Source organism: Notothenia coriiceps, unplaced genomic scaffold (assembly GCF_000735185.1).
Source record: "Notothenia coriiceps isolate Sejong01 unplaced genomic scaffold, NC01 NC01_scaffold00011181, whole genome shotgun sequence".
Classification (NCBI taxonomy): Eukaryota; Metazoa; Chordata; class Actinopteri; order Perciformes; family Nototheniidae; genus Notothenia; species Notothenia coriiceps.
The window spans coordinates 64,007-86,989 of NW_011343882.1; the positions used below are offsets into that span (position 1 = coordinate 64,007).

Genomic DNA, 22,983 nt, shown 5'->3' on the forward strand with positions numbered 1-22,983 from the left:
GCTGCAGGACATTAGCCTGCGTACTGCGTAACCTTCCCTCGCCCTGAAGAAGAAGTGATCCTTCCTAGTGCCTGACGAGTTTTAAGCTAATAGCCTATAAAGTTATGGATATTAGAAAGTTATTTTCATCGAAGCAGGCGCCACAAGCTGCAGCAGCAGCAGCAGCAGTATCAGCAGCTGAGAAATTGATGTTTCAGGTTTGTGAATCTAATGGTGATATTTGCACTCTGGCTGACTGAGTAAGAAGTGAAAAAGAGTGATGTAACATTAATGTTATAGCTAGTAAACATGGAGTATTGAGTAACCACACTAAGTATACCCTTATATGTTAGTATGTATACAGAACATGACTAAAAATGATCCTAAGATGTAACGTTAACCCTTCATACCCCAGTCTACTTTTAATGGTGCGTTCACACCGGACGCGATGTGAATATTCGCTTCGCTCTCATCGCTCCTGTCGCATCGCTCTAAACGCTCGAGTTTCACCGCGGCTGCCAGCTGTGTTTACTCGCATCATTCAAACAAGCGCCGGCTCGGGAGCTACAACTACAACAAAATGAACATATTTTACCGTGATTAAATTGTAATACACGTTTCAAAATGATGCCGAAGTAACTAAATACTGATACCGGTTAGTAAAAACCATGAATTAATGCTTTGACAAGTCTGCAGACAGACGGCAGGAGAAAAACCTTTTTAAAATGCGTGTTTTCTGAATGGAGATTGGGTCGACCAGGCTAAGCTAACGTTGTATATGCTCATTCCACACTTATGAGTGTGGAATGAGCATATACAACGTTAGCTTAGCCTGGTCGACCCAATCTCCATTCAGAAAACACGCATTTTAAAAAGGTTTTTCTCCTGCCGTCTGTCTNTGTTGGTTTTGTGTTTCGCATAGAAGATGACGTCACGGCTCCGCCTACACTGCGTTACTATAGTTACTACCCCAGTTCCTAAACTGTAATGGAAACGCAGCATAAAGTGAGCCTGGCCTACCAAGGCCTAAATATACCGTACTAAGCTGTGCGAGGCCCTGCAGTGGAAATGCGCCATAAAACTACCACTTAGTTTAGCTAACTAACAGCCATATAAAGCATTAAGCATATGTGTTAGCCAGGGTGTTCACAAACCTTAGTTGACGTTTAATATTTTGTGACGTCGTTTGACAAACGCTTACGCAAGAACAGTAAGTCCCAAGACTGATGGTTTACCACTGTGTTGTTGGATCTTACAAGAGTGTGTTGATGAGACAGTTCCTGATTTATCTGTCTAAGAAATGCCATATTAGTGTCAGAATTTTTGAAAGATATGTGACTTGTGTGAAATTGGTTCAACTTTTACTTTGGAGAATATGGGAAAAAAGAATTGGACATATTCTGTGCTCATGTTTATGTCTCCGATTGAATTGAATAGACCTGTCAATATACTCCTAAGGGGGTCGGTCAGTCAGTCAGTGGTGAAAATCATTAATTTCAGTGCACTGTGTCCTTGCTGAACTATCTCTTATAAAATGTTTTTCTGTTGAAAATGATTTGCTTTCTCTTGTTTCTCTTACCTGGATCCACTAGTACCATGCGCTTGTCTTGTGTCAGGTTGCTGCGCTCCTCTTGGTTGAACGTCCTGTCAATCATCACCATTTCTGATGACGGACTGGAACGCTGTAGGGAAAGGAGAGGCAACTCGTGAGCCCTGTGCATGCCACAACATGATAAACCTGTTTTTGCAAGCATTTACTTGTGTGTGCCTACCTCCGCTTCCACCATAAGTAGCCGTCTGTATTTGTTAACCATAGCATGAGTCCTCTTCAGCACTTGGGTTGCAACTACTTCAAATTCTTCATCCACTATAAAAAAATAATAATAATAATTCAGGTACTTTTCATCCGCAAAAGCCACGCCTTGACATGCAATACTTCTGCAGATTTAGGGTGAAGCTAATAAATGCAAGGCTTTACCCTGTGAGAACTCCTCCTGGCTGGGTGGAGTTCCCTGGAACACGTGGTACGGGAGGATTTTCTGCAGTGCATCATCGATTGAATTGAATCGACGCAGATCTATAGTCTGAACTCCAGCATGATCATTCTTCAACTGTTGTAAAATCCTATAGAGACGAAAGGAAAAAGAAACAGGCTCATTCATTGGCTGAACTACAAGCTATACAAAAACATGGCAATATTTCCCACATAAACAAGTATGTAAATAGTACACAGTAAGTTCTATTCTCACATTTCTCCTCTTGTAAGTGGTGGAAGGGCAGGTCTCTTCTGAGCACTGATCTATTAGGAGAAAGAAAATGCATTTTGCAAAACAAATAGGGTGTCAGAAATGAGCATAGTGGAGGCGGCTAAAACAGCATTTCCTGCGATTTTTCGAATAAAAACGTAAAAGATTAATCGATTATCAAAATAATATTTCTGACGCTCGTTGCAGCTCCTGTGCATGATGGGATGAGCGACATACCTGAGAGTTCATATTTGAGTCTTGAGTCATTGTTGTCATGGCTGAAAGAGATAATTGAAAACAATTAAGAAACATTAAGTTTAGCAGATTACATTTTTATATATATATATATATATATATATCATGCATTGACAAAGATTTGTCTGCCTTTGTTACCATGGATGCTGCTGAGCTGCACCTGATTGAGGGCAGGTGATGAAGAATTCTAAAAAATAAAAATGAAAGGGATGTCTTTCATATAAGCATTTTCAGGAAACAGATTGTGAATGTGTAAAGAAAAACCACCGGTGATTATACCTGTCTGTAGTCTTCCTGTGTCCCAGTACTGGCTAAAGGTGACAGGGAAGTGAAATTCTGAGTTTGAGTGACCAGAAGGCGCTGAACGTGGCCCCCCTGCACTTGGCCTTGACCGCCGATCCCTGTCGTTGCTGGACCCACCAGAGTCAGCCGCCCGGTAGAGCACGACGTCTGCATGGGGGCTGGGTTCGCACAAGAAACCCCTGTCCATGTTTGAGTTACACCCCCTCCAACCTGACTCCTGCAGACTAATCCCTGGTTCAAAATGAGCTGTCCTCCCTGCTGTGGAGTAAAGTTCTGCCCCTGAACAATCTGCACAGCGTTCTGATTGGTAATCAGGGGGTTTGAGAACTGTCCAGGCTGTAAGTTTGTCTGGGCCTGCGCTTGCTGCTGCTCCAGTGATGGCTGCACTACGATAGAGCCATTGGCTGTGTATTGCCCCCCAGGAGAAGCCATGTTAGCGTTCACTACATTAGCCATGGTGGTGGAAGTGTGCTGAAGACCAAGGCTGTACACAGTCTGAGCCCCGGTTTGGAGGGGTTTAGGCTGGATGGGTCTAACAAGAGTCTGGGTCCCCCCCGGGCCTCTCTGGATGATGATGTTTTGAAGGGGGATGTTTTTGTAAGGTAGGCCCACCTGCCCTTGGGTAGGGGCGAACACCTGCCCCCCTGCTGTGGCCCCCCCTGACGCTACAGGCGCACCGGGCCTCAACACGAGCTGGGGAGATCTCTCCAAGTTGCTCAGAGTCATCACACCACTCCCCGCCCCGAACGAGCCCAACACCTGGATGTGCTGGGCGGAGCCGTTGGGCAGCGGGGACACCCCTTGTAGGAACTGGCCTGTTGGGAAAGCAGCTGTCGCCGTGGTTACAACTCCTCCGCCATAACCCCCCCCAGAAACCAGCTGGGAGGGGAAGGGTACCGGAGCCTGCACCAGAGTGGGGGCGGGCTGGGAGTCCAGTAAGGCCTCCTGAGCCAACGTCTGCTCTGTGATGTCGGCCTCCATAAGGGACTTCTGTAGGATGTCAAAGGGTTGGTCCTCGCTCCCAAGATCCACCCCTCCGGGAGAATTCCCAGGCCCCAATTCATCCTCGATAAATGAAAGGCTACCGGAGAGCTGGAGGCCTGCCCCTGTTGAATCCTCGCCGAAATCTCCCATTGTAGAAGAGCCATCCTTGAGGCCAGAGTTGGAGCCAGCCTGAATGAAGCATTTAGAGAAAATGAAAAGAGAGTTTGCATGTGAGCTGCATACAAGACAGACTTACTTGGAGGTCTTTTTTTATAACCTATACATAAAAGGGTAAACTATTGCATAACCTTTTTTTATGAAGGGTGAACAAATTTGAAGAAAAAAAAACAGTGGTTGTTGGATCAAAGTGCACTTACCGTGTCACTAGAAAAGAAGGACCCATCCGACCCGTAAGCTGCATTTGTTACATCATCCTCCTCAATCTGCAGAAACAGAATACACAGAGTTTAACAGAGGATCAGTGGATCCGTTATGCATCAAAGACAGTGATGTAATTACACTGACAAACATATTAAGGAATGGCTGTGAATACATTATGAAAGAGTCACTCACAGACTTGCTGTTGCTGCCATGGAGATAGTCATTCAAAGCATCCACATCTCTGAAGAATGTGCGGAAGGAAATTCAACATTAGAAACATTTATTTGTATTTACTGTTGTTTAAGGAGTGACAGCATGAACCATTATTAGAATGCCTGAATGGGACATAGGATTACCAACTTCCGTAATTTATCAAAAGTTAACAAGTAAGTTGGCAGATACTTGTAGCTTTGATTGTAAAGTGGGACCCTAGTAACAATAACTAACTGTTTAAGCCAAACTTGAGTACAGATAAATAATATGAGGCCACATTGTGAATGGCATGTTAATGACCAATATTAGTGTCTATTATTTTTATAAAAAGGGTTTTTTACCCTAAAATATCAAGAAGATGGCGATCGTCCTCATCATCCATGACACCTGAAAGAAGAGGAAGGTATATCGAGATAGAAAGGAGCAGGTTAAGAGAGGGCTGATATGAATTTTAGAGTAGGTAATTCATGACTGCTGGATTCATTGATCATGACAATAAACCTTAATGCACTTAGTTGTTATTCTGAAGTAGGAGCATATATTCTGTTTGTAGTAATCACATCTCACTCACAGATTTCCAGCAGGACGCATGGATTCAGTCATTTAACACCCTTTGTTTTCTGGGCTGCAGGGTGAGAAACTACATTTAGTATTACATAAATAAACGTGTGAGAAGCAGGTTGTGGGAACAACGTAGATGAGATTAAGGAAAATATAGGTTTGTGAAATGTGGGAGTGAAGAGGAAGCCAAATGTGTTATTCAGTGCTGTGGTAAATAGGCTATGTATTGTAAGCGAAGGGCAGGATGGCCTTCACCCCCTCCTACAGATGTTTGTCTCACACATAAAACTCCCACCCATTACCCTCCTCTGCTGTCCCACATTGGTTGTCTGCACAGACTGAAAATGACCATTAGAGTGTAAATAACTCCACCCTGCTGCTCCATTTATACCATGGTTGTTTGAGTTTCTACATAGAAAGAGGTGTTGGCTTTAAGTTGTGAGCCTGCAAAGATATGCAGCGATCTTAGTGCTTCATTATAAAAGAGGGACTGCAAGCCAAATCCATGATCACTAATTTGATGCAGCAGTGAGGGGTAATGAGTGTTTGAATATCTTATGAGGTTACGATTTTTAATTGTATTTAAGAAATGTGGAGCACATGACAAGGGAATGTAGCTATATGTCAGAAAAATAATTTGGTCATTCATCCAACAATGTACTAAGATGATTTGAATTCGTAGTTTTATGTTGTACTCTGTTAAGTCATTGAGAAATACACTCTTATGTTGCTGCGTAGATGAAACTGCAATGCCACAAAATGGCTGTTACCCTGCCATAGGCTGTCCTTACAACAGAGCCACGTTCAGCCTCCATCTTTGGTTCAGGGAGAACAAAGATCGACAGGGCTGCTGTGCAAACTAGGCTCTGCTAACTTACTTTTAGAGACCATGAAAACCACTAAACGCTTCCTCAATCATAGAATATTGTAATTCATTTAATATCCACACTAAATGTGCAACAATTTATTTTTCAGGAGATATGCTACAACATGCAGAGGGGCTCCTGTGTCCATTAAAAGTGCACACAAAGCTCCAAAAACGAGGAAGCAATGACGACCTTTCCCAACAAAAAAGGAAACCAAACGATTAACACAGTGACATTTTATTTCACAAAAAAAGCTCCATATGTGGATTGAGTAGGTCAAATACACTACAAAATAACACTACACTCATTTCTGTCATCTATCAATGTATTTAAAAAGCAAAGCAGTCGTTAATATACACGTAATCAATGTTAACAATTAAGTGAGCTACTTTTCACAACAGTTAAGCGGTTAGCTTACGTTATTTCATTTCTAAAAAGACGACAGAGCTAAAGTACTTAAGCTGACTAAAAAATGCGTTTTAAGTAGCTCAAAAGCAAAGGATTTGCAGACATGTAGGCAATTCTGATCAGTGTTGTCGAAAACAAAGTTATATTTTCCGATACTTTGTACAGTTTGTATAATTTAGGGCTTAAATTCGTAGTCTCCGAAATCCGCATTAGCTTGAATGCTTCGACGCAGACATAGCTAGTCCCTGCTGCAGTCCTGCTACTACTGCTGGTACCGCGGTTGGTTTAGAAAGCCAGCTAATGTACAGCTTGCGAGTTTTATTTCCAAAAATAGACTGAATCGACAAGAAGATAATCGCATTCAAGCAGCACAAAACGCCCGTCGTCCAGCCTGTGGCTGGTTGTCGCTGACGTGATCTTTCTTTCTCTGTTGGGGAGGCTTTCATTTGTCCTCAATGTGGCTCATCTGCCAGGATGAAAAACGTCACATTTGTCTCGATATACAGAACCGACGCGTTTCAACCGGGGGATTCTGTAGCAGCCCTTGTTCTGGTCGGGTAGCTCTGCGGACAGGACGCTCCGTAACATTTTAACAACTAACACCGGCCTGGTCTGGCTAGCTAGCCGCGGTGTCGACGACGCCTGTTTTGAAAACGTCGGGTGGATTCGTCGAAAATGCTAGAGGACTAAACCGTGTAAAGCCGTAAACATTTATCCCGATTAGCACAACATAAAGACGACTCAAAGAGGCAAACCCTTTACTCCTGTCTCACTCCTCTTGAAACCCAATATCTCCATTTGGCAACTTTTAATTTGCTCCCCCCCTCCTTCTCCTCCTCCTCCTTCTCCCTCTCCCACTCATATATTTTTCTCACTGTCCCTGTTCTGTCTCAGATAGATTTTTCTCTCCGCTCAAACTCTCTTCCCTCCCTGAAGGAAGGGAGGAAGGAGGTTGTGTGTGTTTTTTCCTTGAAATTTTTATCACAAAATTATAATACACTCAAAGGGAAACTCACCGTCATGAAAAAGCAGTGCCTTGTCAACGGGGTTTCCTCGCCATCACCGCACGGGTTGTTGGGGTAGTGCACAGAACAAGGCAACCAAAAATCATCCTCAGCAGTGTTTACGACCATCAGAAATTTGAATAGGAATTTTATGGAAAAAATAACGACAAATAATTTATAGACATATTTATATATTTACATTAATTATAATAACATGCATCAATGCCATAATGAATAGCGGATACATTTTCTTAGACTTAATCATTACCAACGGTAGAGGGCGGGCCTCTGGTGTGTGTGCCACACCTTAACGTTGCTCAGGTATGACGATATTACTTTGGGGGGAAATGTTTCTTAGTAAGACCTACCTACTAATCTACACATAATAAACTTTGAAAATATAACTTAAATAAAAAGTCAACTTCATACTGTGAACCTTTTTACATTCATAGATAGGCCTACTATTTTTATTTTATTCAGATAAAGGCATTTAAATGAATTCTTATTTATTGACATTTTAATGAATTCTTATTTATTGACATTTTTATCATATTCTATTCTATTGGGTAAATATTTGTGTGCGTTTTTGCACTTACAGTATCCTACATTTTATCTTTTAACTTCAGTTTCTCTGTCTGGTTTCCATAATACAAACTGTACTTGTCGTACAACATAAGTAAAACAACACAAAGAACATGCTGTAACGTACATGCATCATGTATAAACCCAAAAGCACTATTTATAAGTGATAATAATAGTAAGTAAATTGGTAAAGAAAATAAACAAAACACAGAGAAAATGATTAATTATTTTATTATTGCTATAAATAAAAGGTACATATAATATATAATAAAAAGTAAATAAAGTTGTTATTATCATGGTCCAGATCACTTGCCGCCGTGACAAGTCCCATACAGCAGGTGGCGGTAAGCTCCATTATTGGTCCGCGAAAGTCATGAAGAAGAAAATGCTGTTGTCACTTCCGCAACAACTGACATTGCAACAACATGGAAGCAATGGCTGAACATAGCCAGGAAACGCAGGTTACCGGCGAAAGTGGTGCAGACAAGATACAAGAGCGGCTTCAGAGGCGGCACCAGGCGAGGGCAAAGGATGCAGAGCGGAAGAAGGAAGCTCAAGAGAGCCGGTCTGTCGCCGAGGAAAAGAGCGAGTATTTCTGCAGTACTTTCAACGCAGAGCGGGCCTCCATCGAGGAACTGCTGTCCAGCTGTTCCGGAGCGGACCGTGCGGTGGTGACCCAAACACTGGAGGAGGCGACGGTCAAAACGCTGCAGCTGCAGAAGTTTCTGAACGACAGCATGTTGTTTCTCACGCAGTACGAGCTGAGAAGAGCCCAGGATGCTCTGAAGAAACTCCTCACCTCCTCAGCTGACATCAGAGAGGAGGCTCTGCCCAAGAAGAAGTTTGCCTTTCGAGCTCGCAGTAAAGCAACAGATAAGGTCTCTGCACCCCCAGTGACAGACACACCTACAGTTACTGATAGCACCAAGGTGGATGTAGCTCCTGCAGAGTCTGTGCAGTGCTGCTTCTCCAACATGGAAAATGTGTGTGTGATAAAGACAGCAGAGGAGATCCATAAACAAGACGTGCTGTTGACTCACCTGACTAACTGTAAAGTGCGTCTGTTTGGGTCTCCTAGCACGCTGCACATGACTCACATTGACAACTGTGAGATCCTCTGTGGTCCCGTGTCAAGTTCAGTATTTGTTGATCACTGTAGGAACAGCACTCTGGCCATCCCTTGTCAGCAGCTGCGGACCCACAACACCACAGACACACAGGTGTATCTGCACGTCACCAGCCGAGCCATCGTAGAGGACTGTCGTGGGGTTGGCTTTGCCCCGTTTACATTTTCTTATCCCACCCTTGATGAGGACTTTATTGTGTCTGGATTGGACCGGGATCGAAACAACTGGAGCCAGGTGGATGACTTCAACTGGCTCGCTGCAGGAACGCCTTCCCCTAACTGGACTGTCATCCCAGAAGCAGACAGGAAAACCAACTGGGAACTCTAGATTGTAAAGGCCTTAACTTGTTAAAGTAACATGTCAAACAATCAAATGTTTAATTTTCAGCACAAATACACAATGCATCTTGTCTGGGTTATTTCACAGTTGCATGAAGGTTTTCAGTAGGTTGTCAGTTAATACAAAAATAAAAAATGTTTTAAAAGACATTCATGCTTTTGCTTACACTTGCGAAAAAGACTGAAAAACAAAATGCTAAAAAATAGCGTTTAAATGTGTCTTCATAAAGAGAATGCTCGACTCTTCATCCTTAGATTTGATGCCTATTAAAAACATTTTGTTTCCCATGCAGTATGAGCTGATTTCAGGTGGTTTGCACTTTTTTTGGTAAATCCCAGCCAATATACCTTGTAGTAAATAGTCTTTCATTTGTAATGCTGGATTTGTCAGCCAATGACTAACAAGAAACATGATAAAACTATTACTATTACAATGTTCAGATTAGTAACTATCGTGGTCGTATTGTTGAAAAGAGATCTCTACCCAAAGAATTACTGAGAGGCTAATAATTAGTATTGTGTCAAAGTCTTTGTAGAGTAAACTCCTGTGCTGCTGACTAATCATTAATTGATCAATTTTCTTGTTAATTGTTGTTCATTTACTCAAATAATAATAATAATAACTTTATTTATATAGCACCAAATATTGATATCTGTCCTAAAAGTCAGGCTAGAATTTCCAGGAAATCTTCCAGGAAGATTTTTAAAAAAGGATCCTCCCACTGATACATTCTTACAGATTTCACTGTAGTCATTATAAAAGGCACAATTTCTTTGTCAAAAATAATATTCTGGCACGAATAGAAATTCCAATATGAAAATTGTTGTCGTGGAGGGAAAAACATTCTGCTAACGGAGAAACCATTGTCCAAGAATTTACATATTGAAAAAGCACATTCAAATGTAGAATACTGTTCTGTTTCCTTGTCATTTTAATAATTATACAAACCTGAAACCTATTGTGTAATACATCTACAGTAACATCCAATATTCATTCAAAAGATTTAAAAGCACTCAAACCCTCACGCAAATAATTAACTTAAAAGCACTCAATGGTACAAATCCATTTACATTTTTATCATTTAAGGGGGAAAAGGGTGAAGAAGGCCTGGAATGAGCCCCATGTTAAAATGCTGTGCATTAATGCTGCTGGTGACCATCAACCTTGAATGGCAATGGCTCTGATCTACAACTTGCAACAATATCTTGTCTGTACTCTTGAAAAGTAACTGCCATTGAAATGAAACAAAAATAAATCATATTCCTGCTCTACATGTTTGTTTGTTTCTGGTGTTTCCTAATGATACCATAGCCCTCTTACAAAGAAACACACATATTATGAAGTAGATCACAATGCATTTTGTACAATTTAAGCACGACAAAGAGTACAAAAGTTGATGTACATACAGTACAGCATACATCAGTGTATAGAAATAGTCCATATTTCTGTCTGTCCATCTTCTGTGGCAACATTTGGGAACACTACACAAACAGATACAGAAGGACAATATTGAAAAATCAAACTAATAATTATAAATAAATAACAATTCACAGATCCTATATTTTTTTACAACACTTATCGTCATATTTCTTCATTATAGTTTACATGATTAATTACATGCTTAAGAGCAGGACTTGTTACTGTTCACTTAAAATCAACATCTGTATAAGATACATCAAAAATAATTCTGAAATTAAAAGATGATAATACAAAGACAGACTAAGACGAGACAAAACAAGACAGTAAGGTGACATTATGAAATTGCAAAGGGGCTGTGGGTTGAATTTGGCCCATTGTTGTAGCGTTGAGAGGAAAAAGAAAGTGGAAAGTTTGGTTTCAAATTTGCATAGCATGTTTAATACAAAGGGAAACTTCTTCATTGTAATCTTGAGTAATTGAAGACAGGAAAAACAGCATTATTTTAATAACCATAAATGTAGTTATAAAAACAGTTAAAAATACAGATAAGGCCTGGATTAAGAATCGAATTAGAGAGGCAGCTTTGCCATCAATACTTATAACGGAATTTTGCAGCAACAACAACAATTCAGCTTGTGCAATAAGCAATGGGGTGGAGTACAGTATGAAGGAGTCAGAGAGGCCGTTCAGCTAAAGGCGCAGCTTTTGTCAACATGAGCATCTGACTTGAGTTTGTGCCAAACAGAGTGTTAATCTAACTGCCAAGATAATAAGTGACAATTAGACCATAAGGTAATTGAGAGCACTTAAAAAGACTTATTGGCTTGTGAAATGATGTTTTCTACAACAATCTTATGTGCATGTTTATTGATGTGTGATCTTTTGATGGGTTTAACTTTTATCCATCAAATGTCTCAGTTTTTTCGTTCTTTCTGTGAATGGGTTACTAGGGCGAGGGATGTATTTGCTCCACTGGGAAGACATCCGGCTTGTGTTGAATGCCAGCAAACAGTGAATGAACATGTTCCATTATTAACTCCACTTTCATGTCCATGGTCTTTGTCCGGCTTCATCTGATGCCATTACAATTCCACGGTGTGTTCGATCTATGCACCCATGACCACGTGAACGCTCAAACCAATTATGGCCCTTGGCAACGGTTTACGACCAGGCTCATCTTGTATGCAGGGATTTCTGGAAATTGGTTAGGCTGCTTACAGAGGCTTAGAATGACGTACTGAAACTTTGAGTTTAATCATTAGGATCTTAGGCAATCCTCCACCTTTCCAGGAGAAAGCAACATCACGATTAACATCACCTGCGTGTTGGGGAGGAAAAAACGGTAAAAATTGGGGGAAAATAGCCTGGTGAAAGTGGATGTTTCTGTTACAATGGGAGAGGAGATAGCTTTTAAGAAATAACTTTACTACGCTGCTCCCGGTTTCTCCTTCTTCATCTCTGCTGTTTTTCTGTGTGATGGATTACAGGCTGAGCTGATTCCTATTTTGCCTTTAGACCAGCCAGAGGAGACCCTGATAGCAAAGGGACCTGGAAACAGGAACTGCAGGTTGGCGTGTTCAACAACACCTTGGAGCTCCTGCTGTTCTAGATCGTAATTTTGAGTATTTTCTTTACTGGGTGAGGACACATTACAGCTTCAACAATGGCTTTGATGTTGGTAAAGTTTGACATGAAGAAGCGAGTAAAGCTCGCTCAGACAATATGGTTCCTGTACTGGTTCGCCGTAATGGCCGGCGTGCTGGTCTTCAGCATGGGGCTATTCTTTAAGATCGAGCTGCGAAAGCGCTCAGAACTTATGGACAACAACGAGAGCCACTTGCTGCCCAACGTTCTTATATTAATGGGTCTAATAGCCTGTGGCGTCAACGCTTTTGGAGGCAAAGTCTGCTACGACTCCCTGGACCCTTCCAAGTTTATAAAATGGAAGCCCATGTTGAAGCCCTTCTTGATGTTCTGCGTGGGGTTCAACGGCCTGTTGTTTGTCACAGCCCTGCTGTGTTTTGTGATGAGGATCCCGCTGCAGTTCACCCTCGCTGAGGGGCTGAAGAACGGCATGAAGTTCTACAAGGACACGGACACGCCAGGACGATGCTACATGAAGAGGACCCTGGACCTGATGCAGATGGAATTCAGATGCTGCGGAAACAACCACTACAGAGATTGGTTTGAGATTCAGTGGGTAAGCAACCGCTACCTGGATTTCAGCGCAAAGGAAGTCAAAGAGTAAGTGATGCAAATTCACTTTTACAATACAATGCAAAGGGGCTTTATTGGCCAGGCATACCCACATTTTAAACATATTATTGCCAATACTGTGAAACGCGAATTCATAACTAAATCCTGCATCATACCCTTTAAGAATTTGAGATTAAATGTTAGATATTCCTATTTTAGGTGACAGGAGAAAGGCTTAAAGAGGTTGACATTTAAGCTGCATGTACTATCTCAGTGTGTCTAAATGACCCTTTCACCGACCTCCATGGGGTGGTCGGGTCCTTTAGGGGTTAGTATAAGTGGATTTCAGGTGAAGGTCAAAGCAGGTACATTATTCCCTTTCGTCCACTGAGAATAACGAAATGATGACAGCAAGGACATGGCATTGGGAGCCGTGAGGGTGGAAGAGGTTACTAGGCAGTTTTCTGGATAACGGTGAGAAGGAGGGACTTGAGGAGGTGATTGGGGACAGAAAAAGATTCACAGGTCAAAAAGGCATGAGCGGGATTAACAGGACCTTGTTCCACTCCAGTGATATGTGGCCTCTTTCTGACTAAATGTTCATATCTACATTGATTGAAGTACCAGATAGGATTGGCGAGGAGTATTGTACAGGGAACAATTTTGAGCACTGGCACATAGTGTTTAATCTTAAGGATTACAGATTCCACGTCCTTCAGGAATCAGAGTCCTGTTCAATCATCAGAGGACCTGGCAACACTCCAGGGGCAGCACTGCGCAATACAACAATGTGTAGCTTCTATGATCAGTATAAGCACTTTCTAGGACTGCCTGGAAGAAGAGATATTGTCTCACTGGGACATTCTCGGCTAAATAGAGATTAAATAATTATAAGACAGTATTCTTGGAAAATATTTCTCAAAAATTGCTTATTTTTTATTTTCGAAGAGTATTTTCTTTTGAACCAAGTCCAATCCTTAACACCCTCCAATATCAGTTCAGCCATTTATTCAATTACCTATGTCGAGTTGGTAATTTTTTTTCTGGTTGGGTTGTTTGTCAATAGGATTACTTACTGGCCTGATTTCTCATTAAACTTTGAAGAACAGTGTAACATGGGCCAAGAAGTAACTCATTTTATGTTGAAGCGGATTCGAATCATAGGGCGTCTACAAATTATTATTTACTTTTGTTAACATTCTAAGCAAGTGCATTTGGCCTTGACAGAGGTCTGTGCTCTTTCTGTGTTCTTCTACTTAATAGTGCCGTGACTAATATCCAGAACTGATCCCTATCCTTAGGGTTGTAAGTACTGTGTGTTCTGTAGTAATGCCCAAAGTCTTATCTGGGGCGTTATTTTTGGCTTGTTGATGTTTCTAAACACCACTGATCCATTTCTGACTATCTCATGTCTTAGTGATCCAATCCTACCCGTCTTTCCATTGACCTACTACCATCAATAACAGTTAGCAAGATCTGTGTAAGGCCCTTTAAACACAATTTGAGACATGTTATCAATAAACATTAATGGTTTTAATTCAGTCATTTACTGCAAACCAATTTACAGTAAATGAAAATGAGTCTTGTATACCAGTGACAATGTTGTTTAACACAATAAAAGAATAAGGGAATAATATACAATTAACACAATTGAAGCAATACAAACCATTTAATAAACTTGGCAATCATCCTAATTTTGTGATGGTTTAAAGTTTGATATATGCAAGAATGTTGGGTTTGGAGTAATGCATAGCATTGTTACGATTGCCTTAAATACCTTATACTCATTAGATTTGTTTTAATTAGATTATTCAGTAATTGAAATAAATAGTCTTGATTAAGGTCAGAGTTTGATCAATGCCTGTATAGCTGACCAACAGCAGTTTGGTCTTTTTTTAAAGATTCAAGGGATACATTACAACCCAACTGAAAACATCTAATGCCCTATACTCATAGCTAGTAAAAATGCAATTAAATATTTCACACATACGTCAATACAGTTCCTGATCTTTAATCCCTTTCACCTCCCGCCAATCTTAATGAGACACTAACGTGGAACTTTGCCTTATCCTCTTAGCCGCATTGGGAGCAATGTGGACGGCCAGTATCTGATGGATGGAGTCCCGTTCAGCTGCTGTAACCCCAGCTCCCCCAGACCCTGCATTCAGGGCCAGATGACCAACAACACTGCCCACTACAGCTACGACCACTACACGGAGGAACTCAACGTATGGAAGCGCGGCTGCCGTGAAGCCATGGTGTCCTACTACGGAGGCTTGATGAACACCATCGGAGCCCTGGTCTTGTTGGTCACCATGCTTGAGGTCAGGGCCAGTGATGCACACAACACAAATATTCACGCAAGAAAATTGTAATTGTGTACAGTCTGTTTTGTATTCTATAATTTTAAGTCCCGAAAACCTACACTATCACTTAGCTATCACAAGGACTTTCTCACTAACAATCTGAAATTCAATGAAGGTAGAGAAATTAACCAGACATGGATTTGCCAAACCCACTTGTGAGTCTTCCATCTTGAAGTTTTTCCCTTGTAAAATTGATTCTTGATAAAGCATTATTGTCACATTTGGGTCAAGTTGTTCAAGTACATTTTTATAGCATTAAACCATCTTTGTCTCATTGGCCAAGATGTAACAGGGCTTATTGAGGAAAACACCCACAGGCACCTGACGGTTGTTAAGAACGGCAGTTGGTATTTTCCCTCAAACTCCCACAAGCAGCAACAATTCCACATTAAACATGTAAACGTTCACAGGTGACACAGGTGACACAAAGTTACTTTGTATCAGTACTTTTTGATTTTATAAGAGATAAAGACTCAAACATCCATGTGAAGTAAGGGGGTGAATTTATTGATGATTAAATATGATGTATCTTTTTGCCAAACAATTCAGTGGGAGCAGAATAAAATAGCTCAGGAGTCAAATGAGGACTAGTAGTATGGCGTGAGATGAAGATCTTGTGCTTAAACATGCTTAGCCTTGGCCCAGTTGGCACATCTGTCATCCATCACCTCCTTCCTTTCCTAACTCCGCCTCTGCTATCATCTGTTACTGCATCGTCCATAAAGAGTCTATCCTCTTTACGTTCTGTTAGGTTACCCTGCACCACCTTTGGAATGTACGCACATGCAGCTTACCTACAGCATCTCACCTGCTACTCTTTACCTAAATGTTAATCCTACAGCTGTCCTACGGCCGGAACATCCTCTACCAACCTCGATTGTTGTTGTTGTTGTTGTCGAGGTCCAATAATCTTAACTCCACTGCAGTTAAAAGTGATAAACATTGATACAGTGATAGTCAGTGAGTCCCTGTATCAACTCAACGACACCTCTGTCTGTCCAGCAAACAAGCTCTTGTTCTAGATGTAGGCGACCCCCTGGAAGCTGATCAGACTCACAGTTGGAAGAATCTCAGATTTAAGAGATGTTATGCAAGAGTCTCCATACTGACACACATAGTGTGCTCAGAGATGGAGCGATGGGTTAATCTATGGGAGGTGACAAGGACAGACACACTTCCTGCAGCTTTAGCTCTCAATCTGACCTGAAGTCACGGTCTTAAATTACTACTTAACGTTTCTAATGATAGACTTGACCTCAGGCTGTAAATACCTTATTTTTCATAATTTGACAAACAGAAACAGAACATAGAAAATTAGGGTAAAGGAACAAAATAGTGATACAAACTACAGTAAAAAATGTATGCTAAATAATTAGGGATAAAAAAAGAAAGAAAAAACGAACTTTCACATTTATTTGTTCTACTTCTTCATGCATTTCCCTCTCACCGATCACTCATACAAACCACACTTACATAACACACATGCACAGAAACATATTCACATAAAATACATCAATATCTAGCTTTAGAAAATGTTTAACACATACATTAAATATACAACTCAAAGCCTCAGTTGTCTTTATTATATTGTTAATGTCGTCTATACATTGAAGGATCTTATTTATGCAATGTAATTTTCTTTCAAAATGTACCAATATAACATATTTAGAACACAATATAAATACAACTATGTACCTTCTTTTACTATGTCACTCACACTGCACTAATACAAAAAAAAAGTTTCTAGATATTTTGATTGTAATCTAAAAGGCCTGCAACTGTAATCTGCTGATTATGTTCTCCATTTTTATTTACTGGAACAATGTTGGCATATTTGCGTAAAAGTGATCCAAAGGTTTGATCAATCTTCAAAATATGCAACTCTAATTATAATTTATAATGTAGTATTTTTTCACCTATGCGTTTTTATTCCTCTGGTCCCTTGACAGCAAGCAGTTGATAGGATCTTGTGGTTGCCACAATATTCTATTTTTACTTATCGTATGATTACAACACCTTTAAACATGTTGAGATTGTCCTCATCAGAAGAATCTGTGATTTCCTAGTGTTCAGGTGTTCTGATATGTATTTCTCACTGTTTCAGATTGCTGTGACCATCGGCCTGCAGTACATCAACAGCTCTCTGTCCAGCCTGGTGAACCCTGAGGACCCAGAGAGCGAGAGCGAGGGCTGGATCCTGGAGAAGACAGTGGGGGAGACGTTCACCGACATCATGACCAACATGAAGGCAATGAGCAAAGGTGGCAAGGTGGAGGAGGAGGCCGAGGCAGGGGTGGCCACGGTGAGCTGAGCTAACCCCTCCTGCAAAAACTGACACAACTCCCACCTAAAGAGGAGAGGAAGGGGACAAATTAGATCTAAGCGTTTTTCTACCAACATTCATTATGTCGACACTACCACACACAAACATACTCAGCTATGAACTCCTTTCAAAGTGGACCCCTTTCAAATGGAATCCTTGCGTAAATAATTATATATTCATACATAGAGAGAGGTAATGTGTAGGGTGAGTAATGTTGTAATTTTACATTTTGGTTTTTCCCCAACCAATCAAATCCATCTGAGGTTCCAGCCCTGCTTTCAGCATTCTTTTAAAGAAATGTTGGCTCCGTGGGGTTTGGATCTTTACAAAAAAATAAGTAAATGTGATATGTATTGATAAATATCAGATGCTTTGCAATCACGAGTAAAATATTGTAATGTTGTCGGATAGTTTGGCGGGGATGGTGGTTGCTATGCAACCCCCCCTCTCATGGAAGGATGGAAGGTATTTAACAGCCCAAAAGATATTTTATTTTTGATTGACTTCTAGACGTTGGCTTGTAGCTCATAATGGTAACAAATGATATCCACTCAGCTCTTTTTATACTCCAGTCCGACTTTGTCCCAAACGAAGACTGGATAAGCTCCTGAGATGGAGTAAAATTATCAATTGAATGAATCGGTATGAATAATGCATGAATGTTGCGGCGCATGGTCGATTAGTGACTCATGGGAACTGGGATGTGAGCCCTGTAGAGAGGCAGGGCCAACTCCAAACCTGTGGAGGGCGACTGAAATTGGCAGCTAAATCTTGGCTCCTGACCCCTGCTCTGTAATCTCAGACCCTCTTTGGTGTGTCCCTTGTGCATTCAGTATCTGTATATTAAGACACATGTATGTAAATTCCAACAACCTGGGTTGCTGTGTTTGTACATAGTGTAGAAATGATGAAACATATTTAACTTTTTTAAATAATGTAATTAAGCTAAATCTTTTATTGAAATCCCTGTAAAGTTTTTTCCATTTTTTTTCTTGGCTTTGTGAGTCTATGTAGAATGAGAATTGTAAAAAGGAATAAAGAATTTTAGAAATGTTATTTGATAGTGAAATAACAACGTTGTATTGTCCCAACCTTGAGTCGCACAAACCTGAGATCAAGAGGCGAGGCATGCTGTGAGTGCTGCAGGGATCCTGATTAAGTCAATAGGATCAGGCCAATTATGGCATTACTGCTTTCACATGGACATTGGATGACTCTTCACATGTCCAGTGTAAGGAAGGGGGGGTTGAACCAGATACATTCACAAACTATAGAGTGAATGTGTGTGTTTGCAAGGGACTTTTTCATTTCAATTGGTTGTGTGGTGTTTTGATTTAATGTACAATCTGATATTTGTGTGACTTAAATCCGGTCTATAATGAGCCTTGACATTTAAAGATGGAAAGTAACAAATCCCTTGATATATTGATAAATAGCAACCAACTGTTGATCTCTTGAAACACAGTCTATACATCTTAACTGAGCTTGACATACACTGCAAACACATATCAGGAAACCACTGTGTGAAAGTCAGTGTTTTTTAGCAGACAGGGGGCTAGGAAAAGTCAGCTGTAAAGAGGTAAAGAGGCCAACTCTGCGCGGTATTTTTGTTCGAGCAAAGCACATAACCAGCACTGAGTAGATAAGAGGCCTAATCGGCTTTAGATCAGCATGAGCCCCTCAGCCAGGTGAGCAGGTGATATCCTGCTGCGGGACTCACGTCACGGAGTCAGGCACACACAGACAGAGATAAAAAGACAAACACGACAATGAAAAGATAGGCCAAGCAGCTAAAAAGAATGATGGTTTGAGTAACATATGGAATTAATTAATAGATTTGAAACAAAACGTAGAAACAGTGGTGGAAAAATTAGATCCTTTAATTGAGTGAACCACAATGTAATGGTACACCATTAAATCAAAAGTCCTGCATTCAAAAAGTGAAAGTACGGAGTAAAGTCTTCTCTGCCAAACATATAGCATATACAAATAAATAAAGATAAGGTATAAATATAAAATAAGTTCAAATTTTGCTGCAGTGTATAACTATGGATAATATTAAGGGATCCTATTTCTGGTGCTTTAACTTTTTAATAGTATTTCAATGGAGTTTATGACTGTTTCATATAAGAGTATTTTTATAAATATCAGTCGTTTGATCTGTAACATGCATCGTATTTGAAAGGCTCCTATTTTTGTGTATAGTGTTTTTGGAAGTAAATAGTAACTAGTGAAAAGTACACAATTTACTTCCAAATTGTGATAAACTATAGTACTTGAGTATTAATGCAATAAAGATATTGCCAAATATAGAACAGTTTTAATCAGTGGTGGAAGAAATATTAAAATATTCCCTTAAATATAATTCAAGAAATATTAGCAAAAATACCTGAAGTACAACAAGTAAAGAAGCCTACTAATTTTACAGAATGATTTCAGAAAATATAATATTAGTAGATTACAAATGTACTGAGTTACTTATCCCCACTGGTTTAAATTCTTCTGTATGCAGCAAACAACCCATTATTGTCCCAACAACAAATGTCATGAACAAACCGCCTCCAAAGTGCTATCAGAGCAACTTCTGTTTGACAGTAAATTTAAGATACATAATTTACCAAATTGCATCCGATGTTGTTTCCAAACAATTCTTTCTCATCAGAAGACTGAAGCTTCTCCCACATCTGTTAACTATCCTGAAAGGAACACAAACAGGCTGCAAAAACATCCTTTGTGTCTATTGTCTTCTGCTGCTCTCTGTTGGTGACTGCAGGTAATAAAAATACAAATACACTGGGTGTGAATCTAATCCATTGAAGATCTCCGACTCCAGCAATAATATAAAAATGTAGTTAGCTTCAGTTGAAACTCTTTTATGCTTTTGTGACCATCTCCCCAACTGTTCTTGCAGCAACCTTTACTCCCAGCCTCTCTTCAAATGTAGATTATTTGACTCCAAATGTATTCTAAACTTTCCCTGCGTCATTGACAAATTGCTGGCATGTATCGACACTTTAGGCCTGTAAAAGGTTTCAGTTACATTAGAAGTCCACAGGAGGGTGTCTTTTCATCAGTGGTGGTATAACAGGGATGACCACCCCACTGCTGAAAATACTTTAAGATAAAGAGCATTTAACACTTCAACGTAATAAATATTAAGATGAAACACAAAATACAGAATTGTAATGAAGTCTATTTATAAGTAGTATTTCATCACTTTAATAAGATCCCTTTTATTGACACTAATGATCAAAGCACATCTTCCAGCAGCTGAAAACTACATTTAGACAGGATATAAGTTTAATCTTTGATTGATGTGTTGATTCTTTTTTTGATTATTGGATTAAGTGTTTAGCATTAAAATGTGAGACGGAGTGAAAAAATGACATTTATTTCCAGATATCATTAGTTGTATTCAACAAACAGACTAAAACATGTCCATGCAATGAAGACTCTGAAATATCAGTAGTATCAATGACGTTTTTTGAGGTTTTCTTTTTCCTATAGTGTGTTTTAGGTTTTTGTGCATGTAAATGCTCTGAAAAGGCTAGAAAACCCAAAGTGCATGCCAGAGGGAGTTTCTTTCCCACACACTTACCCCCTGCCTGAAACGCCTCCATAATAAGGGCCGGGACATCTCTAACCAGTTGACCAATCACAACGGAGCCGTCCAGCTAACCAATCAGAGCAGACTGGGCTCTGGTTTCAGACAGAGGGTGAAAAGAGGTGCTGCAGCACAGGCACTATGAGAAAAATAAAGACCTTTCTGAACATTAAAGCATGGAAACATGTCATAGTAGAGGCACAAACTACATATGAACCTGAAAAAGCTCAGAATAGGGCCCCTTTAAACGTTATCAAATTAATTGTCAATAAATGGTTTCACATTTGATTTATGGAATTTATGATTAAAAAAAAATGAATGGCCGACATTAAATCATATGTGACTGTTTTGCATCCAGAATGCGACTAATAGATGAATGTAAAATGTGTAAAATATAAAATAATAACAATAAAATAAGAGGTAGGCTTTCAACCTTTAGCCTATATGAGTAGAAACTATACAAGAACAAGCTTTACAAGACCCGAAAAAAGTTATGAATGAATGAATGAATGTTTTAGAGTGATAAGGAAGTAATGTGTTTGGAGTTAGACATGCTCTGATATTAACTGTGGTAACGGGTTGACCTTGACGTTTGAGCCAAAGGTCAGGGACAGTGCTATCACATCCCTCTACACTTCACTACAAGCTGAATAAATATGGCAGACAGAAAGAAAAGCAGAGGCAGAGAGTGAGAGAGAGGCCCGTGACTGGTAGATGTGTGGCCTGCTCAGAGGGGCATTGTTGGAGCTATGAGAGGACAATGCACTGCCCCCGCCCTGAATACTCGCCATACCAGCTGATCAGCCATTACCAACGCTGCTGCTGCCCCGTTACAATTCCTGCTGCTTTCACACACACACGCACACGCACGCACGCACACACACACACACACACACACACACACACACACACACACACACACACACACACACACACACACACACACACAAACACACACATAATCAAACACACTTTGCATCCCACTCTGCCTCAATCATAACTTTAGTCTTACAAGGCAAAAATCATACACTGTGTATAACAGAGAGAAACCAAGTGGGAGGCCAGCAGCCCGGACAAAAGGCTTAAGTCAAGGCATGCATGGGCACACATGTTGTCTCGCCACTGTGTGTGTGTGTGTGTGTGAGATGGGCAGCGAGCATGTCCAACTTCTGCTCCATACAGAAGTAAGATGTCTATCAAGAGGGAAGGTGCTTTCAAGGCTTTTTGAATTGCACAGAGAAGTCCAAGTCTTCTTACAGGACAAAAACTTCCCCTTATCAGATGTGTTTGATGATACAGTGTGGCTCAGCCAGTTGGCATACTTGTCAGACATTTTCTCCCGTTTAAACGACCTGAATTTGGGACTACAGGGACTCTCCATCAATGTGTTTGATGTGCAGGACAAAATCAACACAATGCTGAAAAAGTTGGAGTTATTCGAAATCAAAGTCAAGGCTGGTGATGTTTCAGCTTTCCCTGCTTTAGAGAGTTTTCTGTCTGAGAACGAGCTGACCCTTGATGAAGGAGTGAGGGACAACATGGTTGCACACCTTGTCTCGCTCAGACAACAGTTCCGCCAGTATTTCCCAGTGATGACCGAAGACAACAGCTGGATGAGAAGCCCGTTCAGCATGGAAGCTTCTGGACTGCCAAATAACTTAACTGTGGCTGAGCAGGAGAGTTTAATAGAGTTGTCTTGTGATGAAACACTAAAGCCTGCTTTCAGAAAGCAGTCTTTAGTGGACTTTTAGATAAAGCAACACAGAGAATACCCCGCCCTGTCTGACAAAGCTGTGCGCTTTCTCCTTCCTTTTGCGGCCACATATC

General features: G+C 40.5%; 3 protein-coding genes across 3 annotated transcripts; 2 read left to right on the forward strand and 1 right to left on the reverse strand.

Moving 5' to 3' along the window:
• Window positions 1-1,421: 1,421 nt before the first annotated feature.
• bicral (BICRA like chromatin remodeling complex associated protein) lies at window positions 1,422-7,330 on the reverse strand. The gene is made up of 12 exons (XM_010772369.1): window positions 7,213-7,330; window positions 4,703-4,748; window positions 4,341-4,389; window positions 4,145-4,210; window positions 2,760-3,956; window positions 2,619-2,667; window positions 2,463-2,503; window positions 2,229-2,278; window positions 1,958-2,103; window positions 1,752-1,846; window positions 1,559-1,661; window positions 1,422-1,432 (listed from the first exon to the last, which is right to left on the reverse strand). The coding sequence occupies exons 2-12, from the start codon at window positions 4,741-4,743 to the stop codon at window positions 1,422-1,424; spliced, it is 1,848 nt and encodes a 615-aa protein (XP_010770671.1). The 5' UTR covers window positions 4,744-4,748; window positions 7,213-7,330.
• A 780-nt stretch (window positions 7,331-8,110) lies between these two features.
• tbcc (tubulin folding cofactor C) lies at window positions 8,111-10,519 on the forward strand. Its single transcript, XM_010772356.1, has one exon. The coding sequence runs from the start codon at window positions 8,208-8,210 to the stop codon at window positions 9,234-9,236; it is 1,029 nt and encodes a 342-aa protein (XP_010770658.1). The 5' UTR covers window positions 8,111-8,207; the 3' UTR covers window positions 9,237-10,519.
• A 1,811-nt stretch (window positions 10,520-12,330) lies between these two features.
• Window positions 12,331-17,567, forward strand: prph2a (peripherin 2a (retinal degeneration, slow)). Its single transcript, XM_010772357.1, has 3 exons — window positions 12,331-12,911; window positions 14,941-15,187; window positions 17,334-17,567. Exons 1-3 carry the CDS (start codon window positions 12,331-12,333, stop codon window positions 17,538-17,540), a joined length of 1,035 nt encoding a protein of 344 aa, XP_010770659.1. The 3' UTR covers window positions 17,541-17,567.
• The last annotated feature ends 5,416 nt before the right edge of the window (window positions 17,568-22,983 follow it).